The 27,177-nt window shown below is 35.4% G+C and overlaps 1 protein-coding gene across 1 annotated transcript in view; it reads left to right on the forward strand.

The window, feature by feature from the left end:
- The window catches only part of XRCC4 (X-ray repair cross complementing 4), a gene marked incomplete at its 5' end in the record, with an annotated part of 168,274 nt that overhangs the window by 105,277 nt on the left and 35,820 nt on the right, over nucleotides 1-27,177 (forward strand). Inside the window, one exon of the mRNA XM_084305552.1 lies at nucleotides 212-356. Coding sequence (XP_084161678.1) covers nucleotides 212-356 — 145 coding nt within the window. The remainder of the gene's footprint in view (nucleotides 1-211; nucleotides 357-27,177) is intronic.

Below are 27,177 nucleotides of genomic sequence, written 5' to 3' on the forward strand. Positions count from 1 at the left end.
GCCGAGGGAAGCTCATCTTTCTATTTGGTCCCTTTACATTTACTTTGATGTCATCTATTTGTTTTGACACCAATTTCTGTCAGATCTGAGTCCATCTTAGTAATACAGTGATTTTAATAAAAATAAAAAGTATTTTAAGGATAGTTTGTAATACGAACAATTTGTTTGTCATTGGGGTTCTTGTTAACTTCGGTCTTTTTCTTTTTGGCAGCACCAGAACGCAATGATTCCATTCTGGGTAGCCCTGATGTCATCAATACCACTCCAAGACGAAAGAGAAGACAAAGACCAGTAAAACCTGCTGGAACAGGAGCTAAAGTGGCTACTTATGAGACAGAAATGCCAGCAAAGGAAAAGTAAGTATTTTTCAAAACGTATTGAGGTGTTTCTGCACCTACAGATGGTTGTTCTTTTTGTATTTTCTTGTGAAGTTTCATAATATTCAGAGTATTCTGAATACTTTTTTGTCGCATTCTTTATAGTCATTTACACTCATTTTATCCAGCTTTGAATGGACGTGAATGATTAAATGCAGTCAGTCTACAGGGTTGCCATATGATTGATGGTATCTTCTTCCAAATTGATACTTTTGTAAGATCAATGGTAAATTAGTTTTGATTTTTTTATTTCCATCTTTTATCTGTAGTACTCAATGTGTAATAAATTGTCTAACCAAGCATAGGCTCAGACCACAAAGACATTTATAGTGATTATCAAAGATTTCTGTTTTTATTAGCAAGAAATTTATCTTATTTTGACATTAAAGATTGTGACTTGATGCCAGCTATGAATGTTAAAAATTACAATCCTGTTTCATTGGTAAAAGAAATGATTATTTTTGAGAATGGTCTAGAAAAATATCAAATTTTGCTCTTCTGTTCTGCTACAGTATTACAATGAACCATGCTCTTTGTCAATTGTATGTAGTCAGACAGTTTGATTTTGAGAATCTGGCTGTGTTTGTCTGACATATAATTTCACTCTTTTTAGTATTGATTGTGGAAGGAAAACTTCCAGAGGCAAATGATTGCAAAGGAGAGTAGAGAGGCCTTGGGCTGAGTAATCCTCTGTATATGAATATTTGAGTCCTGTGCCCAGGGGAAGGACTGAGACGATATTGATATTTTTGTTATAATTCCTTTAAGTGAGGCAAATTTTAAGAAAAAATAGAGCAGCATTATGTTTTTCATTCTGTGCAAAGCATTTCTAATATACTTGCAGAATAAAGTCAGAGCTGAATCTGGAGAGTGGCTCTTCTTGTCTATGCCATAATTAGTCATATTTTAAAGCTTACTAAACAGAATATCCATTCTGTCAGATCTTTATCTCTGTTCTAATTTTGCATTTACTATGTATTAATTGCATTGTAAACAACTGGTTAGCACTCCAGGTCAAAGCATTGACTGAGATGTGACATACCTTAGATACGATGGAACATACCAATGAAGATGTGTCTGATAGTAAAGATCTGTATGCTTCTTTCTGATCCTACACTGATTTACAAAATCAAAGGTGATATCATTCTATCCTGGCATGCGTTTTTTAGTCCTTTAATTAATTAAAAAGTAAATGTAGTAATGGTAGTGCTTGCTCTGTGATCAGATAAGAATGTATTGGATCTCCCTAGTTTGCCTGGAAAATCATAAAAGCAGAGCTGCATTCATTTCCATTTTGCTGTTTATTTTTCTCAGTGTCCCTTCTTGGTTCTTAGTTTTCAAACTTCATCTTAAGTCCTTTGCTGGCTGCTAATCAAGTTTTCACTCAATTTGTTTGGCTAATAATTTTTACTTCTCTTCAGCCTGTCAAAAGTAGGAAGATGTAGAATTAGTGTTGTAATCCAGTTTAACAAATACAGCTGTCTCATTTTATGAAGCTTCTTCTGTAATTTACATTGATGGAAAGCTAGATCCTAAAATGGTGTGAAAGGTTTTATCTTAAGCTGGGGTCTTGTCCAAAATGTTTTCCAGTATTGTGTCATTTAGCAAAAAATAACAAATCCAAGCAAACCCCCCCAGACTCCTGGGGGGGGGGAGGGGGCAGGGCAGGGGAAGTTGACCTCTAAACTCCCTCACCTTTGGAAGTGGTCCATGGCAAACATGGAAGATGCACAGTCCTTGGAAGTGCGTCATACTTTTCTGTTTGGCAGAAGGATCAAATGACAGATTGTGATCACCTTCCCAAATGCATGACTGAGTCCTTATTTCTGAACTCTCCTGCATGGACCTGCACAAAGATTTGATTCTTTACTTGTAATGTAAATACTTTAAGGTGCTATCTGATAAAGTCATAGCCGATAGTTCTTGCTTCAACAAACTAAAGTTTATTTAGTGGTGTTTTCCATTTGCAAGTTTTGCTGACATCACCAGTGCTTGTTTCATGTTTGCCAGGTAATGAAAGAGCAGTTACAATAAATGGACGTGAATGATTAAATAATGTTGTCCATAATGTTGTCTGTACATTCCTGCATTGTAAAGCAATTGATACAAGATCCTAAATAAAAGGAAAAGAATACATCTTTTGAATGAGATATATTTCTCATTCATCAATAAGACATTTTTAATTTTTTTTTGCTTCCCAAACCAGAAATGAGGACCTGAAGGCTATCAATGTATTTTAGACTTTTTTTATTGAAAATACGGTGTTATGCAACACAGTCATCATGTTATCACATAATAGGAATTATATCTTAAATTTTGTTTACTTCTTGTGAGATTGTAAGAAAGTACCACTTATGCTTAAAGTTAAAAGCATCTTAAGTAAACACAGAGTCATGACAAATGAAAGGATTCTTTTACAACAAATAGTTTAGATTTAGGAATTGTGAGACTAGTTATGTAGCAATTCTCTAGTTTTATGGAATGAAAATATGTTCTCAGATATGAACAAGAACACTGAAAAGAATGCAAATAAAATTTTGTTTAACATAGAAATTAGGGCAAAAGGAACACTGCCTTTCTTATGCTTTGTGTGCAGATGCAGTGGCAAGAAAAGGAGTTATATTATATTTATCTATATAGACATCTATTACTTGACAATTTATTCAAGGCTTAAATCAATGCTTTTAAGGAAACCTGGATAAAATGAAACTTAGTGAAAGTAGTGTAGCTTTGAGATCAGCAAAGAATTGAGCTAGGATTTGTGGGAAAAGATTTGCTAAATTAACTGCTAAATTATTTGCTGAGATAATAATGTTCTACAGGATGAAGCAGAAATTCAGTATAACAAGTCAGTCACAGAACAGCCACAATTGAGGTTTATCTGTCTTTGTAGCAGGTTGTTTTCCAATCTGAGATAGACCAATGAAAGCGAGCACGTCTTTAGGCAGACAGATGCTACTTACAGTTGATAACAGTCAAACTGCAGATCACAATTTATGCATTTTTGAAATGTGACAAAGGAATGTTCTTACAGTTTATAACATGATTGAGTTAGGAAGTAAAATAAAATTATGCTGATTCCAGTTAATTGTAATGGTATTTGTGAAGCTTTGACTATAACTTAATATCTGGCAATTTCCTAAGGTGCTGAGCAGAGATAATATGTTAGGCAAGTTAAGATGCAAATTCTACTTTTTGTAATTTGCATTTTATACTTGGAGGAGAAAAATTAATAAAAGCAATCCCAATCCACATGTAGAAATTATGCTTATTGATGTATTAAGCAAATCTCTTAGGGGACTCTGCATATGAATAACACTACTAGCTATGTAGAATATGCATACAATATAGAGGCTTAAGTATATGGCCTGTCAGCCTGAATCCTATACATAATTGGTTACTCCTATAATTATTTTACTCAGGAATATTGAAGAATTTTGGAGGAATATTGTATTTGAGAGAAGATAGTATCTACTGAAGATGCTGACAAAAAAGCTTTATAAAAATCTTATAAACTAAGCATAGTCATTGGATACAGAATGCTTAGTTAGATTTGTTTAATCTTCAATATGGACCAAACAGTGCTGGAGTCTGTAGTCTCAAAGAAGAGTAAATTAGCAAAAACCTCCCATTTACAGTTTACAATTGTTGCTTTGTTTCCACAAGTAAAAAATGATATTTCTGATTTGTTTTAGCTTTTTTTTTTTTTTTTTTTTTTTTTTGAAGAATCTAATTCTTCACACATGGGTCTTATCCTAGGAGGAAAGCTTTGCTGGATAAGACACAACATTTCTTTACCTGATTCCCCGTTTCTCTGTGCCTCTAAATGTGTTTTTGTACTGAAATTTGACTACTGCTGGTTTAATCCTTCTTGCTTTGATTGATGAAACTGAATGACTGTTCAGGCTTACATTTAAACTGAAGGAAAGAGATGCTTTCCCTTTACTTCAGTATGTTTTCTTTTAGCTCCACTGAATTTGATAGGATGCTTGCCACCAGTACTTTAAATCTTTCCCCATGTAAATACTACTATTTCAGAGAGCTCAGAGTGTCCAGCATATATTCGGAACTCCTCAGAAAGACCTTTGTGAAGGAAAAAAATCATATTCGGTTATTGTGGGTGGGTACCTGAACAACCATATACCTTGGCTGCAAAGTGCATGTCAAGGAAGTAGAGGTGGCTTCAGAGCGAGGACAGGATGCTCTTGGTGGGGCATTTGTGCCACTTCCAGTGCCGTGAGCTGCTCCGTCAGGAGGGGCCAAGGAGAGAATGTCGTTTCTGCTTTGAGTTTTTAAATAAGATTGTCACGGTCCTCACGTTCAGTGTTGGTGCTTGACTTGAGGATCTATTAAAGTTAGTCACCCCTGTAATTGTGTGTAGGATCAGCTGCATAGTTTGTACCTGTTAATGATAAACGTGTTTTTTGTTTCTGTTTTTTTTTTTTTTTTTTTTCATATTCTCATCCCTTTCTGTACTTTTGAAATATTTTTACCGTCTTCATAGGTACATACAATTTATTTGGAAAGAAAGCTCTCGACTTTATATTACAGCACCAAAAGAAGCTAGATTTGCCCTTCTGTTGATAACCTCCCACCCCTTTAAAAGCACTTGGAGCCTGTGCTGTGCCAGGAATCCCGATGGGATCCTCGCTCTGCATGGGTTTGATTTATTGCTTGTGGGTCACGTTTTTGATGTTCTAACACACGGTTTACTCAAAACGTGGTCTGCCACCACTTAGGATGCAGGTAACAAAACCCTTCAGGTAGATTTGTCCTGGAATTCTCAGCGGGTTGCACATAGACATCAGTGTTACTGTCTCACACATGAAGTAATTCTTTCCAGTAAAGGTTTAACCAAGTGAAATTTGGATCCTAATGAAAATGATACCATAACTTTCTATGGTGCAGGGGGAGTATAAAGTTTACACCGCAGCTACCCGCTTTAAAGAAGGATCTTTCGGAGAGCACACTTTGACATGCCACTTTTTAATATGCTAAACGCATTTATTTGATGCAACTGGAAAGAACTTGTAGAGCTTTGCTTGGTGAGACAGAGCACTCTGATCTCAGGTATGCACATGTGCGTCCTTGGAGTGTCTGTGTACCACAGGGTAAAGTGGTACACATTGCTACCATCATGAATTTGTGAAACACAGTGTTCAGGAGGCTTTTGATAATTTAATCATTCATGCTGGGACACAGACAGGTTAGGAAATATCTTAGAAACAGACAAACAGATTCATTTGAGAATCAAATGTGACAAATTAATTTATTTTCCAGCAACTGAATTAAGTCCTTTCATTCATGTTTGGTATTCCCTTATTTAAGATGAACAGGAATCATTTCATTAAGATGGTTTCTTTCTTTCCTGTAGTGCCACGGCATTGGCAGCAGTAGCAGATCACCAGTCATACCAGACAGGCTGTTTTGACTAACCTGCATGCATGCTAAAGGTTGTACTGTAACTCTATGTGGCCTGATGGGAGCTTTGATAAGTGATACTAATCTTCAGTTTTCTGAAATACTTAATCTTGTGTAACGTTGGAGCAGAAAGAAGAGCCGTGTTCATTACCTGTTTTGTATGACTTATGGCTGTACAAAAATGGAATGCAGTCAGAGGAAAAAGAATAGAATCCTTTGATTGAACGCACAGTAACATCTGTAAAAAAAAAGAGAAAAAAAAAGAAAAAATCAGTAGCAAAACATGTAAAGTAATTCCATAATCAACTGGAATGTATAAGGCAGAAATACACAACAGTACAGTTGCCTTTGTTTTCTGATTTTTTTTTTTTAAATTTATTTTATTTTATTTTATTTTGTTTTGTTTTGTTTTATTTGTTTACTCTTTGTTTTATTTGAGCGGTAGATAATTAGAAAGGCTTCCACAATCCATGTACGAAGGGATGATTTATTTCCATGGAAAGTGCAAAGAATTGGTATCCACATCACCATTTCTTCCTACTCTCGAGGGAAAGAAGGCAAAATATGAAGGCTGAAAGCCTGAGGCAGAGAAAAACGAGCATTATCTGCTGACCTCTGAGGCTGCAATTTCTCCACAGCAAAGCCACTCAGCTCTCTAGTTTGCAGCACATCTCACCAAATTTTGTGTCTAGTAATAGCCTAATAATTGACTGATGATGGATAAGTTATTACTCTGTAGGACAGACAGGATTGTACCCTATGTTTTCTCAGGGCACGTTCTTTAGAGCAGGATTTTATTGCAGTGACAGATCTGGTGAGATATATATCTCAAATGATTACTCTATAATGTATTTTAATTAAACTAGTAGCTCTGAGATTGTAAAATGATGGATTAAAAAATATAAACAATATGTTTTTCCACTACCTTTCTGGTAAATCTTTGGTGTTTTTTTGTTGTTGTTGTTATTTTGTTTGTTTGTTTTTCATGGATCTTCTAATACAGCTTTTATATTGGAACAATGCTTGAACTAAATTTTACATTTTAAGCCTCTTTCAGGTAGTTTTTTAGTTGGTATATTTTAATTTATAGCAGAACAGATTAGTTTTGTTAAACATGTTACCCTGCTGGGGGTAATATAATATTTTAATTTTTAAAATATATTTTTTAACATTTTAATTTTAATGGGATACCCTGCTGGGTATTTTAATGTGAGAGACCAAAAAATTTCTTTTCAGGGGTAAATTAAGGCAAGAAACAGAAAAAACTTTGTGTGGCTGAACTAACTGACAGTACTGGAATATTCACTGGATTTTAACGTAGAGCTGCCTACAGTGTTTTTAGTCTTTTGGGTGGAATGGTGGGAAGAAAGAAAGAGAGGACTTTGCTTTAAAGAAAGCAAAGAAGGCAATATTTATGCATATATATAATATTTAAAAGTCCCTATTAAAAAACCCTCCTTGTGGTTGGTATACAGCGGCAAATGTACACTGTTTTTATGAACATTTCTGTAAAAGGCTTTTGATGATGGTATTGATTAAACCTCCATTTCCCAAAACAGCTCTTCAGGCAGAATTATTTTCACTTCACTTTAATTAGCAAGAAACAGGTAGTGTAAAATGTATGCACTGGCAGGAGATTAGGACTAGACTGATGGAAAACCTAAGCAACTACACTTGCCAGCTCAGTTCTGAAATAAAAAATAGACAGTGCAGACGAATATGAGATGGAAACTCAGCTGTATTAATGAGATAAAGTATCAAGTATCTGTTTTATTGTTCATTAAATTGATCATGAACTATGCCTTCTATAATGGATTAAATTATAGTATTCCATATAGCATAATTGTCTGTGAAGACCAATGATCTTTTAACTCATTATGGACTCCAGAAAACATTCTGGAGATAGTCCCATACAAGAAAACAGTGTAAAATATGGGATTTGGGAAACGATTTCAAAAACATTTGCAAACACTCCCATTCCACTGAGGCTATTGCTCAGCTTCTGCTCAGTTTGTGCTGACTTTTCAGAAATGGAATTCAGAGCACGAAGCTATTCATCTATTTAATTGTATTTCTATTTGTCCATTCTCTGTACTTATCGTTTACGAATCATGAATACTTTCTTCTTCCCTTCACACTCTGGAAAACTTACATCTCAGCAAAGCAGAGCTACAAAGCTACTGTTTAGTAGTGGCAACACTTTTCTGCTAAAAGTGATAACTCATGTGTGTAAAATCCATTGAACTAAATCCATGCAATTTACCTGTCCCATAACAAACTTGCTCCTCAAACTGTGAGGGCCAAGTCTGTTGTTTTTGCCTGCTTAATTTCACTGATTATTCTTGACTGTGAAGACCTACATCCAGCCAGAGAGAAATACAGTATCAGACAGTTAAGTGACCGTCTAGACCTCCAATATGAAATGTATAATATCAAGTAGACTCAGAAACATTGTCTGTGACTTTCTCTCCATCTCCTTTTATGTGCATCATGGCTGGTTCATTACAATTACTGTTTCATAGTTCCGAAGGATGCAGTTGAATCTGAATAAGATACAGATACCAAGATATTTTCTTTTCCAGAATGCTTGAAAACTAGTGAAAAAATAGAAAAACCAAAGGGGAAAGGACTCCAAATTAAAAGGACTTGCAATGAGTTTTGATTTAATTCTGTATTTTCTCCATTACAGAACAGGTTGATCTCTCAAAAAGACTTGGAAAAGGAGCAAAAAAAGGTCTGTAGGGTAGTATAGAAAAGGGTAAGTTGACACCAGGCATATTCTTGAGCAAATAGATGAGAGAGAACATAGCGAGGGGCATTTATTATTTGTGCATTTGTTTTTTTATTGCTCACGTATATGTGTTTCCCCAAAGTAGTACATTAAGCACCTAAAACCCATGGCAAAGGATTTTCAAAAATATTTAGAACATCCCCAAATCTGGTCCATATGGATAAATACTCATAAATTTATACACTGCGACTAATACATATGGTATGAGCAAATGCACTTTCATGGTCCGTTGAGAGGACTCATCTGTTTCTGTCAACTTGTATCAAGATTCAGCATGACATTGATCTGTATCTTTTTGATGAGTTCTGCCATCTGTGAGAAGGTAGGTAGCATACTCTTGTGCATCAGTCTAAAAACTTGTAGAATATGATAAAGAGTTGGACAAATTATAAATTATGTCTATATTACAAAAAAATTTACTACCCTTGCAATTACCTTGAAGGTAAACAAAAACAAGAGCTTATTTAAAGCTGCAGATGTACAGAGTTATATTAATACAGTCCTTGTTTATATAGAATACTACTGGAAGACTCTCTTGGTTACTTAATAGCACTTAAATAAATCCCTGACTTTATTCAGCTGTCAAGCTATTCATAATAATTTTCATGTAGTTGTTGCAGCATTCCAGCTTGTACATGTGAACAATATTATGAAAAGCAGAAAAAAAAAATTATGAAATTTATTATATTCTTATACTTTCTTCACATTGTTAACTATATAGCAACTATTGTAAGTGTTAATACAGACTTGGGATAAAACTGAAAGAAAACATTCAGTATTCCAAAAAGATGAGTAAAAGGTATGTTGAAATGTATGTTAAATAGCAAAATTGTGCTAAAATAAAAGGCTATTTTTGAAATGATCCCAGTGATTCAAGACATACCAAGTACTAAGATAAATTAAAATCTGACAATAGTCTAATCATTGACATTAATAATTGATTCTGTATGTTCAGAATGATTGCTGTGATAATAATTAAAACTGTGTCAAAGGGTGATATGCATGAAAATTCTATCATTTAATGAAGGCAGTTCCATTTTAGAAATAGGTGAGAATTATAACATGCTTCTTCTTTCAAAACGGATAATTATTCAGGACTGTAGAAATAAGTATCTTTATGTGACTAGTGTAGGTAGAAGAAAGAGAATTTGACATAAAGATAAGAGACACTTCTGTTAAATTTAAAAATAATACCTCTTGGATTGTGTTTCTCTAAAAAAGACGGTAAAGATTTTTAAACTGGAAAAATAATTTGTGCAAAGGTTGTTGAAAAGGTGGTAAGTATAAACTTCGAAATAATTTTAAGTTTTGGAATATCTATTTCATAGAGAGGGCTGTACTGAACTTAGCAAAAACATAGAATGTATCCTTTTTCTTTCTATATGGAGAAATAAACCACATGCTAATTAAAATTATCGAGTTCTGACTTATTATTTGACAAAGGAGAAAAACAGTTATGAATCCTTAATTTACAGTTGGATCTTCCCACTACATTCCCAAGATTCCTAAGCAACACTTTGGAATATTTTCATAATGGTTATTTTTGCTCTGAGTGGAATATGGTACTTGATTCATCACGTCAGTGTTCCAGTGCAACTCCCTAAGCCTTGAAGTTACACAAGTGTAAAACTGGAGTAAAGTGATGATAAATCATGTCACTTACTTTCTAGTGGTGATGTGAATCAGCCAGACTATTACTGCTTTTGTCTGTCTAGACTTGCTCCCTTGATAACTATTAAATTACGTGGATAAAATTATATTTTTATTATAGTGTCCTGAAAAAATTATGTATTTTATAAAGAAACTCCTCAAGTCTTTAGGGTAAAGCACACCATTAAATAATAAAATATTTCTGCTAATAATACTTTTATTTGATTTGCTGTCAATCACAAATACAGAAATACTTTTCTGCTTGGGTTCTGTATCACTGACAAGCAATTAAGAAAGAAACCTTTAGTATGTAAAGAGTCCTTTTTAGTTACGTAACTATTTAGCTACAGGAATACCTGAAGATGTTCAATGGGTAAAACAGTCACTTGGATTATTCAGTTGTGTTGACAAAATCCTGCACCTGAAAGCACCAGAATACCTATTTCAGTTAAAGTGAAACCGTATTTGGGAAAACAAAAACAAAACAAAACAAAACAACAACAACAACAACAACAACAAAAAAGGAGGTATCATCACTATAAGATGAGTTTCCTGTTGACACTTTTAAAGGATTCAAAATACTTCATGAGCTCCAGACTTTATCAGTGCTGCTAGTCAGAGCAGTCCCAGAACTAGTATGAGAACTTCCAGACAAGTCTCTCTTTACAACCAGTACTAATGGCATGAGAGGGAAGAGGAGCAGAAGGGAGCAAAATATCCTTGCTACACTATATTTTTGTTTAATGTACAAAATTAAAGTTTGTGTAACGTACCATCAGTATATGGGTTGTACTTCACAAAGCTGGGAACAGCAGTGGTTGTTTGGGCTAAGAAGCCCAACCACAAGGAACAATGTCTCGTTTGCCCCTTTATGAACGATGTTGTGTGGCTAGTGGAACACAAAGTGTGCCCGCCACATTGTGTTGTCCAGTTTTCAGGCTTAGCACCTTTGTTTGGGTGGTTGCTGAGAGCATGGCTCTGGGGAAGGAAGGGATATGGCTGTTTGGCGGTAAGAGGTTGAGGAAATTAGAAGCATTTATGTATATAATGTGAGTCTTGGAAAAAAGATGAGGCATATCTCAAGCCAGTAACAAAAATTATAAGAGCTGGAGTTACTGTCACTATTGGGAGGAACATTCAGTGCTGCCTAAGACTTGTAACGCTTTAATAGTTCTTCTGTGTCAGGCCATTCAGACTTCTATTTGTCTTCGTGGTTGCTCCTATCCACCGTAACACTTGAGAGGTGTATATCTGCATTCCGGATATGCATCTACACCATTTCTGCTGTAAGTAATAGCACCTTAGACATCATGTTTTAGGGCAGAAGTGGAAATATTTGTTAGACTATTTATGCAACATGACTTGGTGCAGGATGTTGCCAGCGACCACAATACTAAATTCAGTGTCTGTAATGAAGAATTTGCTTGGTTGAGCTGTTTCTGATGCTGTTACAATGTTTTCTTAAGCTAGATTTACAAAAAGTCAATGTTACCATAAGACCCTGTTAGCCAGGCACTCCTCTTTTTCATGGTTTGCTTACCACTCCCAGTTCTGCAATGAATCCTGTGTCCTTACATGTTCTCCTTTTGCCAAGCTAAAAAGGTACAATTTTGTTTCTTCATTAGTTCTAACCTTTCTGTAGCTGGGATCTCTTTGGAATGCCAGCTCAATTATAGATAGTAATGAATACAATGCTATTTATGTCACTGGCAGTTGTATCTTCTGGTGCTCGTATTTGGCTGGTCAGAATTTTTACAGTTAACAAGATAAAAAAAAAGACTTCAAAATGAGGCTTTTAAGTACACTGAAAGTGCTTTTCAAACACCTTGGAAGTTAGTCTAACATAAGAATCAGTAATAACTTTCCTCTAAGAATGAAGCTGAGCTACACAGTGCTTGAAAATAATTTACCAAAGACATTTTAAGCTTTGTTATATACCAACCTAAGGACATATTTCTATTCAACAAAGAAATAGGTGGGTGAAAGAAAATGCTAATTTGAGGTACATTTGTAATAGTGAAGTTCAGTATTGATTTTAGTGGACAGTAAACTTAAATTTTGTTCACTATTTAAGTTTGAATATTCTATGCAAGCCTTTCAAATTAGTTGCATCTTTCTGAATCTAACTTGGCTCTTCACATTTTTGTTTCATGTCTTCTTTGCTGGACATTCCTGTCTTGAGTAGCAATCTAGTATGACATCTAGTTTTAGTACACTCACCTGTAATTTATTTAAATACCGTTACTGTAGCATTTGAAAAGCTGAGTTTTTGGACTTCCAAATCATTATCATTAAAATTTCTGTCCCACCTGAAATTGCTGTCCTTAGCAGGGCACAGGCATTCCAAGTGTAATTGAGTTCTCTGTTTTTAAATATGTTCCTTGGCTGAGTCATGTTGACAAGTGCTTTTCATCTTGAAAACTTTCCAGCTGTTAGGCTTAGTCAATTTGATGTGGAATTCAGAAAATGAACTGGAGCCTAACACTGTCTGCATAAAGGTGCACCTGTGTGGGGGTTAACTTGCCATCATCTGACATCTCCAAATATTATTATTCAATTGTATGTTCTTACAAAAATATGTTGTCTCCTCTAACACAGTCTCTATTGTCTGCTAGAACAAAATGTGCCTGCCTTAATATATAGGAAGAAACACAGAAGAAAAATAGATTTTTTTTATTTACTGAGCTGTTTCAACTAAGCATTTAGATGTACTAGAGAAAATATAAACAGAAGATACACAGCTGCATGTTTTTTTTTCTTGAGACAAATCATAACCATGACAGTAGCATCTTGAGTAGCTTTTGGAATCCACTCTGCCCCAATAAGGGTGTCAAACTGAGGCAATTACCTAACCTTAATTTTAGATTTGGCCCTAAATAAGGTAGGTTCAGTCTGACAAATGTATTGGCTTAAATTTCTGATGGGGTTAATCAACAAACTAGATACCTTGGAAGAACTGTGAAGAGGAATCTGATTCATCTAGTATAGATTCAGCACTCTCTTCATTAGGTGCCACATCATCCCTTGGTGATGGAAACAATAGAAAAGTTGGGATATTCCATCTGAATATTTGAAGTCTGCTGGATTTGGACTGTTTCCTGAAAAAAAAAAAAAAAAAAAAAAAAAAAAGATGTATTGTAGCCTCTTAGGCTGTAGAGAGTCTAGCATCTTGCTAGACTCTCTATCAACTCTGCTAGGCCAGTGTTCTTCCCAAGACTGCTGAGAAAAAGGCATTATGTGATGTGATATTGAGAATATAAGTAATTTGATTCGACTTCATCAAAGTTTCTGAGCTTCTCTAGAAGTTTCTGTTGATAGAGTCAGGGAGCTTACCTGCTAATTCTAGATTAAATGAGGTTTCGCTGCAAGACCACTTCACACATGTAGCTAATAATAAGTTCCCAAAGAAATTTAAGGCTATATATGGAGCTTCTTAATGATTTCAGATGCTTGTAAAGTTGGAAATTCCTAGAAAATGTGTGTACTGAATAGCTATTTCAGTTGTCAAGTGGCTCTTGGTCGACTGGTATCATCTAGAGATTAAAAAAAAAAAAAAAATCCAAAAATAATGTAGATTAATGAATTGAATGTGTTGAATCATGCTGGTAGTGAGTAGTCATACCTGAACTAAAAAGTTTATGAAAAACGTGTATCTTCAAGAGGATTAGTAATCTTTGATCTAAAGATGTATAGTCTTGGAAACCCGATTCTCTTAATATATGGACCCTGTAGTATAGAAGAAATTAAATAAAATCATCAGAGTGACTCAACATAATCAAGGTCCCTGGTATTTAATAAGCTCTTACAGATGTTACTAACATATCAATTCTTTACTTGTATTCTCATGGGTCTGCTGGCAGAGAAGAATTCATAAGTCTGAGAGAAGGTATTTTTTATTATTATTTTGCAAAAGCCCATTATAGAGTATGTAAAATTAATGTTTAAATAGACAGGAAAGCAAACCGTGCAAGACAGGATATTACTGGGATATAATTGACAGATGCAAGTTTTATTATAAGTGTTTGAGCAAAACATCTCCCTAGATTTTTTTTTTTTTTTCTGAGAAAGAGGAAAATCTACACTTAGACTGTTCCATTCTCATTACTTATTTTATACTATTTTCGTTAAGATGTGACTTTTATTTCCTCACTCTTCTTCATCTTTCATCAGAATGAGTTCTCCTGCTAGTAACCAGACTTGCAGGTAAATTATAATATTTATTTTAACTCCAAAGGGAACTCAAGGCACAATCCACATTAAGGTATGCGATAACAATTCCATATTTGATCTGTATATGAAGCTTGTATGAAAATGTGTAGATAGGACCAGCTTTGAAGGTACTGTTTTTATTATGACACTACCTGATTTCAGAAGTATTTTGCTCCTGTTTTCAGTATTTACAAACTTACTGAAATGGTACAGGGCTTTAATATCAGGCAAGTATAGAACAAAAAAAAAATGTAATACATAAGTTATTTGACAAGGAATACTTAGATAATTGATGACTGACAGATCATAAAGCTCTCTAGTGATTAATTATAACTGAACTGACATCACAAGGATGGCACAGATGTGTGACAAGGGCTTAAGCAGCAGGCTTCAATTTTATTGGAAAGCACGAAGAAAACATAATTAAGCATGAACAGTGCACAGATATAGTTAGAGGACACAAAAAATATTGTTTAGAGACTGCATTAAGCAAAATATTCGTTTAGAGACTGCATTAAGCAAACTCCTAGGAGGCTAAGGATGTAAGTCCTGATGATTTCCTCTTCCTTTCCCAAAGGTCAGATTGTTTCATGTAGCTGGTTGGACCTCACCACTCTTTTTAGGCCCACCAGCTTGTCACACCTTCTACTAGAGAGATTGCTGTGAGTATTCTACCACACGGGACTTTGCCTGCCAGAAGGCTTCTAAAGTCACAAGTTTTTTTCTGATGCTAGGCAGTAGAAAAGACCTATCCAGCCTCTTTCTCCCAGGAGAATTCTTTCTTGCTCTCTTGTATTTCCTTGTAGCTGGCTATCCTATTAACTGTCCTACAGAGAACTCAAGTATGCCCTTACTGAAGGCAAGTTGCTTTGTTTTCTCTGGTAGGAGAATTATGGTTTATCTACTTTCCTGCTTACCAGGTCAACTGATGTTTTTCTGATGTAAGGAGGTAGTGGCAATTCTATGGAAATAGAAAAAAAGTCCATCTGTGTCATTAACTTAGGCTGGTCAAAGTCCATATAACTGGAGAAAGATTTTCTGTGCACAACAAATCCAGGAAGTGCAATACATGGTTGTCCTGTGTCAGAGAAGTCGGAGTACAATTTTCATGGCATCACTTTACTCTTATACACAGACTCAGAAGCTATGTATATGTATATGTATATGTATATGTATATGTATATGTATATGTATATGTATATGTATATGTATATGTATATGTATATATATTTTTTTTTTTCCCATCCCATGCATTAGGCATTTCTCAAAACCAGTTGTAGTGGGACAGAAGTTTCCCCTTACCTATCACTGTACAGATCTGATAAACCAGAGGAATACCTCTTCTTAAATTGTGGGTAGGTGATGCCCTGTAGGCACAAAACCTCCTGGGCCCTTTATGAATCTGTAGAGCAAGATACCTCCTCATGCTCCCAAGGACCACACTGCACTGCATTAATTGCTTCACAAGCCAATGCCTGGTAGACCCACTCATCTAATCCACTTGGCCTCGTATTTATCTCACCATGGCATATTGGTGGGCAATGGTTTGAGTAGTCTCCTGCTATTACTGTAGGCTCAAGCCTAATTCAGAACAAATTAAGTGTATTCTATCTCTTTCAGGCATAATCTGTTGGTTGTTGTCATTGATTGGCAATTAATCAAAATAGGATGAATTTTACTAGCAAAGATAGTCTTAAGTAAATTGTGTATTGGCTGCATTCAGAAAAATTGAAAAAATACTTTGTAAACTGAAAAAGCAAGTGTCTGTTAGAAAATATGTCTGCTAAAACTGTTTTGAATTCTGAGTTAAATTTGTTTTTAAGTGGTGAACACCATCACTGGAATACTTATGCATTTTCTTGTTGGCTCATAACCTTTTAATTAACACTACTCACTTTGAAACAGATGCTTTTTCTTGCTTTTTATATTAATGTTTCTTATCTTTTGTCCCTCATACCTCTAGATGGCTGAGCACACCCACTGCTATTCCCTGAAGCAAATGCAAGAATTTAAAATTCAAATTACTAAAAGACACAGATTGCTGTTCAAACAAGGCATCTTAATGTTCTTAAACACCTTGATGAGTTATACACTCAGAGTAGGTTAGATCAATGAAATCTATCATGTTTTTTGTTTATATTCCCTTTCCTATCAAAAGAGTTGTCTTCAACATAATCTCCAAAACCCAGTCTGATGATTGCTGTAGTGCTTCAAGTATTTTGTATACCTACCTCTGAAATACAGAGAACAAAGTAATACATTTTGCATGCATGACATGTGGTCCCTAGAGTTATTAATCAACACAGAAGGTTAACTTTTGCATTCTACAATTCTCTCTTTACATTCAGAAAATATTGAAAATTAATTATATTTTCCCTTTGAGTTCACCAAGGATATCTTAGAATAATTTTATTGTAACCTTATATTTTAGTACACTGTATAACTATTCAGAATATAAAGTGATGCTTTTGTTAAGCTGCAGAACTACTGTGCAGATGATACAGTACCTGTTTAGCCCTAATTACAAAGTGTCTGAAGATTTCATGTGCATGTACTTACTGTTCTAGCAATTAAAAAAAAAATACATAGAATTCATAGGTTGAAAAATATATGTAGTTAACAGATTACTAACTGGAAGAGAGTGACCTGTAGAAAGGGGTTCACTTGGATTAGGGAAAAATCAATTCTGTAACAAACATATGAGCAATGTAGTGTTATTAAATGGATGAATATAGATACTTATCAAGTCTGAAATAAATACTGTTCCCTTAATGTATGGACCCAAGCTCATCTTAGTTGTAAAAATCATTTGGAGGTGGGCTCACTGTTAACCTTTTAATGGTATGTTTGTACACACATTAGTCAGGTGCATACTGAGTTTACTGAGCCACTACAGTTAACGCCATAGTATGCTTTCATTGTCCCTCTGGCTTCTTCTTTTTGCAGTCACACTGTGCCATTATACATATGCTTTCCTGAGATTTTTAGTCAGAAGGGAGATAGATGAGCATAAAAATACTAATTCTCAAGGACTGAATCCCCTATTGTTTGAAAATGCAGTTCTCATGTTGGACAATAGCATACTGATATGGAGATTGAATAAAATACTAGATTTTGGTCAATGTAGAGTGAAATTACGATTTCTAATTATGCATTTCACAAGAATTGTTTTCATGGGTGATATTGCTGTCTGTGAAAAGATGGGACTCAAACAGTAGATTTAGCATTATTAGGTAACCTCCAGGGCTTTGACAGAGGTAGATTATTCTTTTTTTTTTTTTTTTTTTTGCATTTAAGTAAAATTTCATCTGTGTTTCCTGTATATAGCATGAAGGTTTTTTTGATTGAGAAATTAAAATATATTTTGTTCTCCAAAGTGAAAGCATAACACAGGAATAATTACTGGTCTTTCTCTGTGATTCCACAAACTGTTAGAACTTTTGTCAAAAGGCAATTTCATAAAGAGACAGTTAGCAAAAGCTTAAAGTCAACCCAAAAGTCAGCAACAACAGACTAATTCCATACTGATTTGGAATATAGCCTATGGCATCCATTCAAAGTAGATGGCAACAAGGGAAAATAGGAAGCCACTGCATCCTATGGCTCCCTGAAAGACCTGCAAGAGTCCAACGACAGTGTGAAGTGAGAACATCATGTCTTGTGTATAGTTGTCCTTCAGAAGCCAAAAGTGTCTCTGGAGGTTGCACTTCTGAGAGCCCTCTCATTCTCAGGAAGCCACTGCTGACTTGAAGGCCATGCAGCTCCTTCCTAAGGGAAGTGTTTTTATGGCAGAGTATGAAAATGTAGGCTGAACTCTTGATGTACACTGGAACAGTTTCAGTGACATCAAGAACAGGATACAGGAATATGATATTTCAGGCTGATGTGTGGTGAAAAACTGGTACCCACTCAATGTCCCACTGAAACCACCAGTTTTGATCTGTACTTGACACAAACACTGGCATTGTTACTTTAGGTTAATGAAAGATTAATAATACAGCACCAAGTGCTCAGAAATGTTGATGACAGGCAGACAATACTTGTGTACAGCTGTGGACAAGTTCTGTGGACAAATTCTCAAATATGGATTATGTTTGAATTTGCACTTGCTGATAATCCACAGACGGCACAGTCAGCAATCTTTTTTTTTATTATTTTATTTTTTGTTAGAGGAGTTAGATGAGGTCCTTAGTGAATTAAAAATGTGACATGATTATCTGTGGAGAAAAAAGATTTCATCTTCATTTACTCAGGTCTCTGTGCTTTCACATTGAGAAGGGTCACCTGCAGAATTGACCAGAATAATGTGCTATAAAATAGGTTGGTAGGCGGAGAAGCAATTTTATCACTAATCTGTTTCAGGTTTGCTAGAGGTGATCTCTCCTCTTAAACTGTTGTTGATAAAACTCAGAGCAGGTGGTGAGTGAAAATAGGCAGGTAAAGTGAAAGCTGCTTGCTAGAATGTAGTTTGCTAGGAATGAGGTTTTGGTGGGCACAAGATGCGTTGGGCATCCAACTTCCCTTGATTGTCAGTGGAAGGAAGATGTCGAAGCATCCATGATATGCAAGTTTAAAAATCTCTGCCTTTTCCTTCCTAAGAAAGTACCAGATTAGGAAGTTTGAATTTTAGCAGTGAGTGTAATGAGGTCAGTGGCAGCTGCTGAGCACGCATCACTCTTCAAAAAAAGGGCCATTCTGTACTCTCAGTGTGGAGCATTTCCTGCCATCAGACATGCTTTTTATCCTGTTTCTCTCCTTGGCTTTTGCTAGTGGACAGCTTAGTCACCCTGGTATTAACAGTTCTTGTATTCAAGTCCTTGCTATAAGCTGATTACGCAGATAAATCATTGCAAAATAAGCTAATAATTTAATAAGTGACAACTGTCACTTTCTGTGCTTTCAGCTTTCTCCAGGATAGCCCAAGAGTCTCCCTGTAAGGATTTGTTCTGCAATTGCTCTTCCAGGGTGTTTTGGAAATAGAAAAGACCTGGCTGTTTCAAGAGCTTTCAAAAATATTATTTTATTAAATAGATACTCTATGAACTTGCTGATAGTTTTAGTTTCTGGGAGGTACTTCAGCCTGATCAGCTTCTAAAAAATGCCTCTGGAGCTGGGAAACTTGAGCATTCGCCTTGGCATATGCTTCTTTAGAGCCAAATGAACTGAACTGATCTTTGTTTCAGTGCCTAGATAATGCTGGTGGAGTTATCTGTTTTTGCACACACTGATACTGTATTTGGCATTCAGGTTACTGATCTTTATTTTTTAAAATTTCTGTGGCTTAACCCACGAGGCTGCAGCAATAGCTAAAAGTTACAGGGCAAAATTGGTAATGCTGCTCAGTCTGTGCACAGCACAGCTGCAGAAATAATGCAAAAAGTATTAAAAATTATTATGGAAAACATGAACAGTTCTTGCAAGAGCTGTAGGCTTCTGAAGTGCATGAAGCTGTACCATATGTGAGCCTGGCAGAGAATGTTTTTTGGGGAATACATTCCTTGGAGGAACTAATTCTGACAGTTTATCAAAGGCACAAAGCAAGACAAACTGGGAAAAGTAAATAGACAGACAGAGCTGCCTTTGTCCAGACAGGTTTGGGATACAATGACCTTGTGTTGTTGCTTCCTGCTATAGCTTCAGCAAATGTTCCTTCTCCATCTCTGCTAGTTAAGCGCTTTTAGTGCACTTGATTACTCCTCTTTCATCTCTCTTCAGCTAAGAAAAAGGGGGAAGAGTAGTAAGGGGGGCATAAAATGAGAGTTTGACCTGGAGCTGATGCTGTTCTTCTGCAAGCTTTTTCATACATTACCCATCCTTCTTGTGTGTTTGTTCCACTGAGATGTGAAAGTTGTGGCCAGATCCAGGAAAACATGAGCTTAGTCAACCCCTTTAGGCTGGCTGTTTTAATGGTGTCTGGATTCCTATGGATGCAGATAGAAGTTTACTGGGACTCTTGTATGTGCCTTGGCTCACAAACTCACAGGGAGAAGGCTCACTGTGTTCGGTCAGTATCAAAAAAAAAAAAAAAAAAAAAGAAATAGACCTGTCATATCTGCAGAATGATTATATTTACAGACTTTGAGGATGCTTTGGTAAGCAGATCTCATGAGAGGAATACAGAGAGGGAAGGACAACAGATGAGGTGCTTTTCCATTTTTTCTTCTTCCCACCCCTGAAGTTGAAAAGAAAAATCTAATACACTGAGGTCTATGGGGCAGTAGGAAACCCTTTTTTTTTTTTTTTTTTTTTTTTTGGCTTCCTTTGTCAGGGACTAGCTGCAAGAAGGCCACCAGCAACATAATTCCTGCCAAGCTGCTCTGCTTTGAGAGCCCAGAATGCAGGTAACCCACACTGCTGCGTGCCAGTTATCTAAGCCTTCCATGTGGAAAGATAAAGTACTTTGTTTTATTTCAGCTTCTTTTAATCTATTGGCTTGCATATTAAAGCTAATTATAATTAGAGATCCAAATTTCCAAATGCAGTAAATTTTCTAAAACTGCAAATTTCAGCTCTGGATGAAGGACTGGCCAACTGATGACATCCACAGAACTCCATTGAACTGTGCTGCTCTGTAATTCTGTTCCTGTTTACTAACCATATAAGCTGACTTTGGGAGCTGTCTGCTGTTCTTCTTTTTTTTTTCTTTCTTTTTTTTTTTTTTTTCTTTTTCTCTAAAGTGCAGTAGTGAGCTATAAAACCACTCAAATGAAAGCCCTTAAGGTCTAGTGGGCAATAACTAAAACAAAAGGTACAGTTTTCTTTCAGCACAACTAACACAGCATTTCTTTGATTTGACAGCTGAAAGTCCAAGTAAATAAAGGAAGAAGATCATCACTTGCTCTTACTTTGGGAGCAATTAATAGCCCTTTGATAACACACTATTTCCTTTTTTCCGGCTTTTGCATTGCCCTTCCTTTCCTTTTGCTAGTTAAGCACTCTCAGTAGAGTTTCATCTCATATTGTGGGTTGTAGAAATCCTTATGTTTCTGTTTTCTTTTTCAGGTGATTAGTTTTGGGGGGGTTTGTCAGTTTTGTCTTTTAGGGAGACAAAGGCTATCTTTAAAAAAAAAAAAAAAAAGTTTTCTTACAGTCCTTTTTATTTTCATTTGCTGCTATTAGTTGGACTAACCGTCTTGCACATCCTGGGTGGAAAATTCAGTCATTTCGTTTTGTTCTATTAAGCATTATTTTGGATCTAGTTAGAGTGTTAGAAGGTTCTTGTGTATTTTACTGGATTAAGAAAACAGGTGGAGAAGAGGGAAAAGAAGGTTACAATTAGATATGTTTCTGAAAGGATAAAATATTCTAGGAAGTGTATTATTTTTTCCTTTCCTAATAAATGACATTTTATTCTTAAAACCATGCTACACACAGAAAATTTCATTCTTAAAGGTGCCATAGAATTAGATGTACCGTTGTTCCACTTATTACTGATGATGATACTATTTTAGAAACAAAATCAATCTTTGGCAATGATGAATAATTAGGATTGTTCTGCAGCTGTGTATTTATTTATAGTCTTACCTTACTGCCACATTTAGATATCCATTCCAGGCCTTTTCTCTTGCTTTGAAATTTTTATATGAGAGATTTTTCAAGTGTTTCAGACTACTCTGACACTTACATGCTGAAATCTTTGTTCCTAGCAGAAATTTAATTACATGCAATTTAGATTTACTTGGTTGATTTAATCCTAGCATAAGGGTTATTTTCCTCTCATAGTAATGGTGCAGAGTTCAAAGCTTATAATTAATTTCATTGTTTTCCTGATTGTTTTATTTAGACAGATAGCTCGCAATCTGTAATTTCATACTGAATATATTAAAATCTGTAAATTCTTTGGTTTGTATATGCCCTCAAGAGGAAAACCATGGAGCAGCCATGAGCTAAATTCTCTTCAGGTTTGTGCATATGTTTTAATAATGATGGGAGTGGTAGCTCAAAAGAGCTTGTTGATTGGTAAGAAGGAACTGCAAGTAAACAAAATTTTGCAGAAAGAAATTAAACTAGCATGTGTTCCTGCCAAAATCCAGAAATTATTCATACAAGCCCTCAGGCTGGAACAGGGCATTTTGTAATAGTGTTCCATTTCTCTAGTCTTACTCTTGTGAACATGTGAATTTCTGACTATTTTTTAATGCTTCTGAGCTTCCTTCACTTGAGCAGTGCTCCATGGGAGGAATACAGTTCCCCGCCCTTAGGCAATTCCTACCTTACTTGGAATCATTAAGTCACAGAAGCGATCTTTTTTTATAAGTTAATGAAGACCTATGCCGAAATTACAAGGAATTAAACCCAACACCTGACACGCTGAAAGATTATCAAGATATACCTAGGTATATAAAATTGAAGAGTGCTTATTGAGTGAGTTTATGTACTTCACACACAATATGTGAGGTATAAAACTTCCATAAAACCATGCTGTTTTAGACTGAGCTTTAATCCATGTCTGGTTCAAAGGCCATGAGTAGGTTTGGAGGTGATCCCTGTCCACATTTTTTTGAGTGTATAGCCACCAATGTTTGAAGAGGTCTGTGGTATGAGAGAGCATCCACATGGCTGCTCCCTCTTTGATTTTGTATCCTTTTTTTCTACTTCCATGGCCTTGTGTGTGTATGGCAAATAGTCTTTATTTAAAAGTCCCACAAATTTATTATCATCAGATGACTAACATCGCAGATCACCCACTTTGAGGGTAAGACAGAAGGTGGCTCTCCGTTCCCCCAGTGCCGGCGTGACAGCAATTTGAGTCATGGCCTGACTCATCTTTCACCCCCTCAGAAACCTCAGACCTACAGCATAGGAGATACAGAATTCCTCGTTTGTTTCTTTTATTTTTTCTTAATTATTTATCAGGCCAGAAAAAAAAATGCTGGTCCCATAAAACTAATAATTATAAACAGATTTGTTTCTTCCCTCAGTCTGTACAGAAGGTCCCTTCTGCTACCGCCCTCACCTCATGTCACCACTTAAAAACAACACTGAGTCTTTCTGTTCAGAGGGGTTAGACACAGTGACTCCCAGCCTGTCTACTTCTTCAGCTATGAAAGAACACAAGCCTTTGCTGATAGCCTTTATCAACTTCTAAAAGCCTTTCCAAGCAGCTTGCTGATTTTTTTTTTCTTTTATTTCTGTGTGTGTGCGTGTTGGTTTTGCTGTTTCCTGGATAAGGTCTTAGCCAGCAGCTCTTAACCAAAGCTGTTTCCCAAATGCTGTATTTCATCAACATATTGCAATGACACTGATTTTGTCTGGTGTTTTTAATATTTCTTCTGTGAAACAAGGCTCAATTCTTGTCTTTATTCCTGACAGGTAACATCTGATACCTTTAGGGAATGAAGTGGTTCTCTTAATCAAGCAGAAAGAACTTTTTTTTTTTTAACTGCTGCCACAAAAAGTGAGTCTTTAAAAGGATTGAATGCTTTAGGGAAATGCTGTAGCTGAAGGCATATATTTGAATACCTGATGATATTAGGTTACTGCTACATGTTATAAATAGCATTTTTTTCCCTGTCCCAAGGTATTATGCCAGGAGAGATTAGATTTCAGTTTTGGTGAGGAAAATGGTTCATTTTGTGTGTTGCTTTTTTTTTTTTTTTAAGTCAGTATTTATAAAATAGATTGTCTACAAGCAAGTTGCATGGATGGGAAGGCCAAACTGTGTATCACAAGTCACTTAAGCTTCTGATGGAGCTGAGATCTGGTATGTTTTACTTTCCACAGTCAGCACAAATGTTACCCAGTTTTCAGAGTCTGAGCAGTTGATACACTGTGTTCTGTCCATTCGCTTCACTCACATTTGCTTATTTTTCACATTGCAGCTTAAGTTTGCAAAGGTCATTGTTGGCAAGTTATTTAACTGCAAAATTTTAAAACTCAAAAACTTGGCAAGGAAAACAGAGTTTTGATAAGGAATTTGTGTTCTTCATAAGGAGTTGGAGGTGCTACTTAAATCATTTTTCTGAATTCAGACAAGCTTTGTGTGGTTTTGATACTGATTTGGTACAGTTCAGGTGCTTTCAATATAAAGACCATTTTTGTGTTTTTCTTTTTGAGAATTTATTGATAAAAATTTAGTACCTTGAGAAAAAACATATCTTTGCAGACATTCAGTGACAATCCATGTACAATCCTCAGTGACAATCCTCAGGTATTTGTATTCTTTATGTTGATATGAGTATGACCTCCACAAAATTTTCCTACAGGTTGTAAGTACTTTTCTCTTAAATCCTAGCTGGATCATTCCTCAGCGCTGTGCTCTGCATTCAGAGCTTAAAGAAAACATGCTTTCTTCTTCAATAAAAAGGGTAAAATGCACACAAGGTTTTTCTTTTTGTGTCAAGATAAGAAGTCAGAGCAAGTGAAGCCTTTGTGGCTAAAGTCTGTACCCATTTGATTCATATTGTCTGAAAGTCCACAATAAAGCTGAGAGAGCAGCACACAAAATTTGAGAGTCATTTTTTTCTGACCACTATTATTTTATACCATATGTCACATTCTTCCTAAGCTGTGCAGAGCTCTATTTTAGTTCAGTGAGAGGGAGAGATCTCCCTGACCTCTATTTTAGGTCAGGGAAAGGTACATGTATAAGAAAAGCCCAATGAGAAAGGATAAATTTTATACTTCAGAAAATCAGTGGGACTTAGTGAGACTAACCTAAAAATTAAAAACAAACAGACAAACAAGAAACAATTATACTTCTAATAATCTAGTGCACTTGTAAAAGGTAGGCTTTTTCTTCATTCATGGTATAATAAGTAACTAATAAAGCTGTCTATAAAATTTAAATTGCATCATGCACCCAAACTGCATCATGCACTTCCATACATTCTCAACATAATTGAACTCTACATATCTATCTTATTTCAACTGCTTTGAAAATAGAATGGACTTCAAGAAGAAAGGATAAAAAGTATAGTTGTAAATTAAATTATGTTCAGGATTATTTTTTCCCAATATTTTTTGTTGTTGCTTACCTCTTTTTAAAAATTGATGGCACATTTATTATAACAGCATAAGTAAGGGTGTGATATCATCAAATCTCTTTCTTTTTTTTTTTTTTAGCTACAGCATGAATGATTATCCAAAGAGTGTCTGATCCCAGGGGCTCTCACTGATTTTTGCTGAAAGGCAGACATAACTCATCCTGCAATTTTAAGGCAGTTGTCCTCCCAGAAAATGAATGAACATTCAAGATGAGACAAATCATTAGACCTGAAGGATGAGATTTCAGTTTCTGTTGAATAGAAATGACACAGATAGACACACATCTTGTTTATATCTGACATGCTCAGTCCCATAGGGTCCTCTGTGGAGACTGCCAAGGAGTGTGTGAAGCAGCAATTGCAATGGTGACCATGTTGTATGGATGCCCAACACATTGGTCTGGAGTTGGGGCAACCAGATCTTTAGAGGAAAACCACAGAGAGTCTTTTATTCCTATCCAGCTGGGAAGAATTCAGGATGACAATCATAAATCTTTTTTTTTTTTTTTTTTTTTTTTTAGCACATCCACTTCTATATAATATTATCTAATATATAGTACTATGTGCATCAACATTAGGAACCATATCAGCTACTATGGTACTGGTTTTGCCATAAGTGATGGCAACCTTTTCATTTTTTCTCATAGCTTGAAACTTCTGCAAAAGTAGATTATTTCTCAATTTTGTAACAAATTATTTTTTTATGAGTTCGTAAGAATTTGAAATAGGTATAATCCTAAAACTGTCTTTAACTATAATGTAAAAAGCAGTAGTATAACATTGACTATGCATGCTATCTTTTTATATTCATTCATCAGATGAAAAGTATTATAAAGTGCCTTAAAAGGAAATGAAACTATACTCAAGTCAGGCTGCATAGATCATTTGATTTTTGCCATGTTGATAACAGAGGACATTTTGATAATAAATATATATATATACATAAGTAGCATAAATCTCTGTTTTCTTTCTATTTCTTAATTTCATCTGATACTTTAGCTTCTGTAAATCAGTGGCCCGCCTGAAGTTAAGAAATGTGTTAATTCATATCCTCTGAATCCTTTGACCTGAAAGCCTCCAAATGTTCTTTAAAAAAACAGCAAGAACAAAAAGGCAAGGAAAACTGATAGCACATGTTCCAGGGCATTTTGACATTTCTAACAATTCTACTGCTACTCTTAATGTATTATAAGCAAGTGGAAAGATAAGTCCCTCATAGTACTGTATACCTGGTATCCAATTAATTTTCCACTGTCAGGCTCATTAACGCAGTAGATGTAGCCATTTGTTCTTTTTCTGCTGGACTATTTAATTTCTTCAATCACTGCCCTACAAAGCATTATTAATATTTAATTTCTTCACTCTGTAAGTCCCTCAAAAAAAAGATGTGAAAAAAAAAAAGGAAGAGTCAATATCTGTGATTTTACTTGGCTTCTTAGTGCTGTCTTTCTCTTAGTGAAGCAATTTCAGGAATTTTAGGGGAGTGCACAAATTTTGTGGATTATCCCCATCTTTAATGTAAAGGGAAAATGCAACTTAAATTCTAAGTCTGCAGTAGTGTGAGTTTTTGGAAGCCTACTATGCCACTATGTAAAGCTTGATTGCTAACAGAATTTTTTCTGGTTCATCATAAGAGTTTGAATACAATGAAGTGGGAAACATTGTCTATTTTAAGGGTTTAGTGGAAATAAAATGATCCAGATACCTTATAATCTTCATTGGTTTAAGTCAATGTCACTTACTA

Source organism: Netta rufina (genome assembly GCF_964035555.1).
Source record: "Netta rufina genome assembly, chromosome: Z".
NCBI lineage: Eukaryota > Metazoa > Chordata > Aves > Anseriformes > Anatidae > Netta > Netta rufina.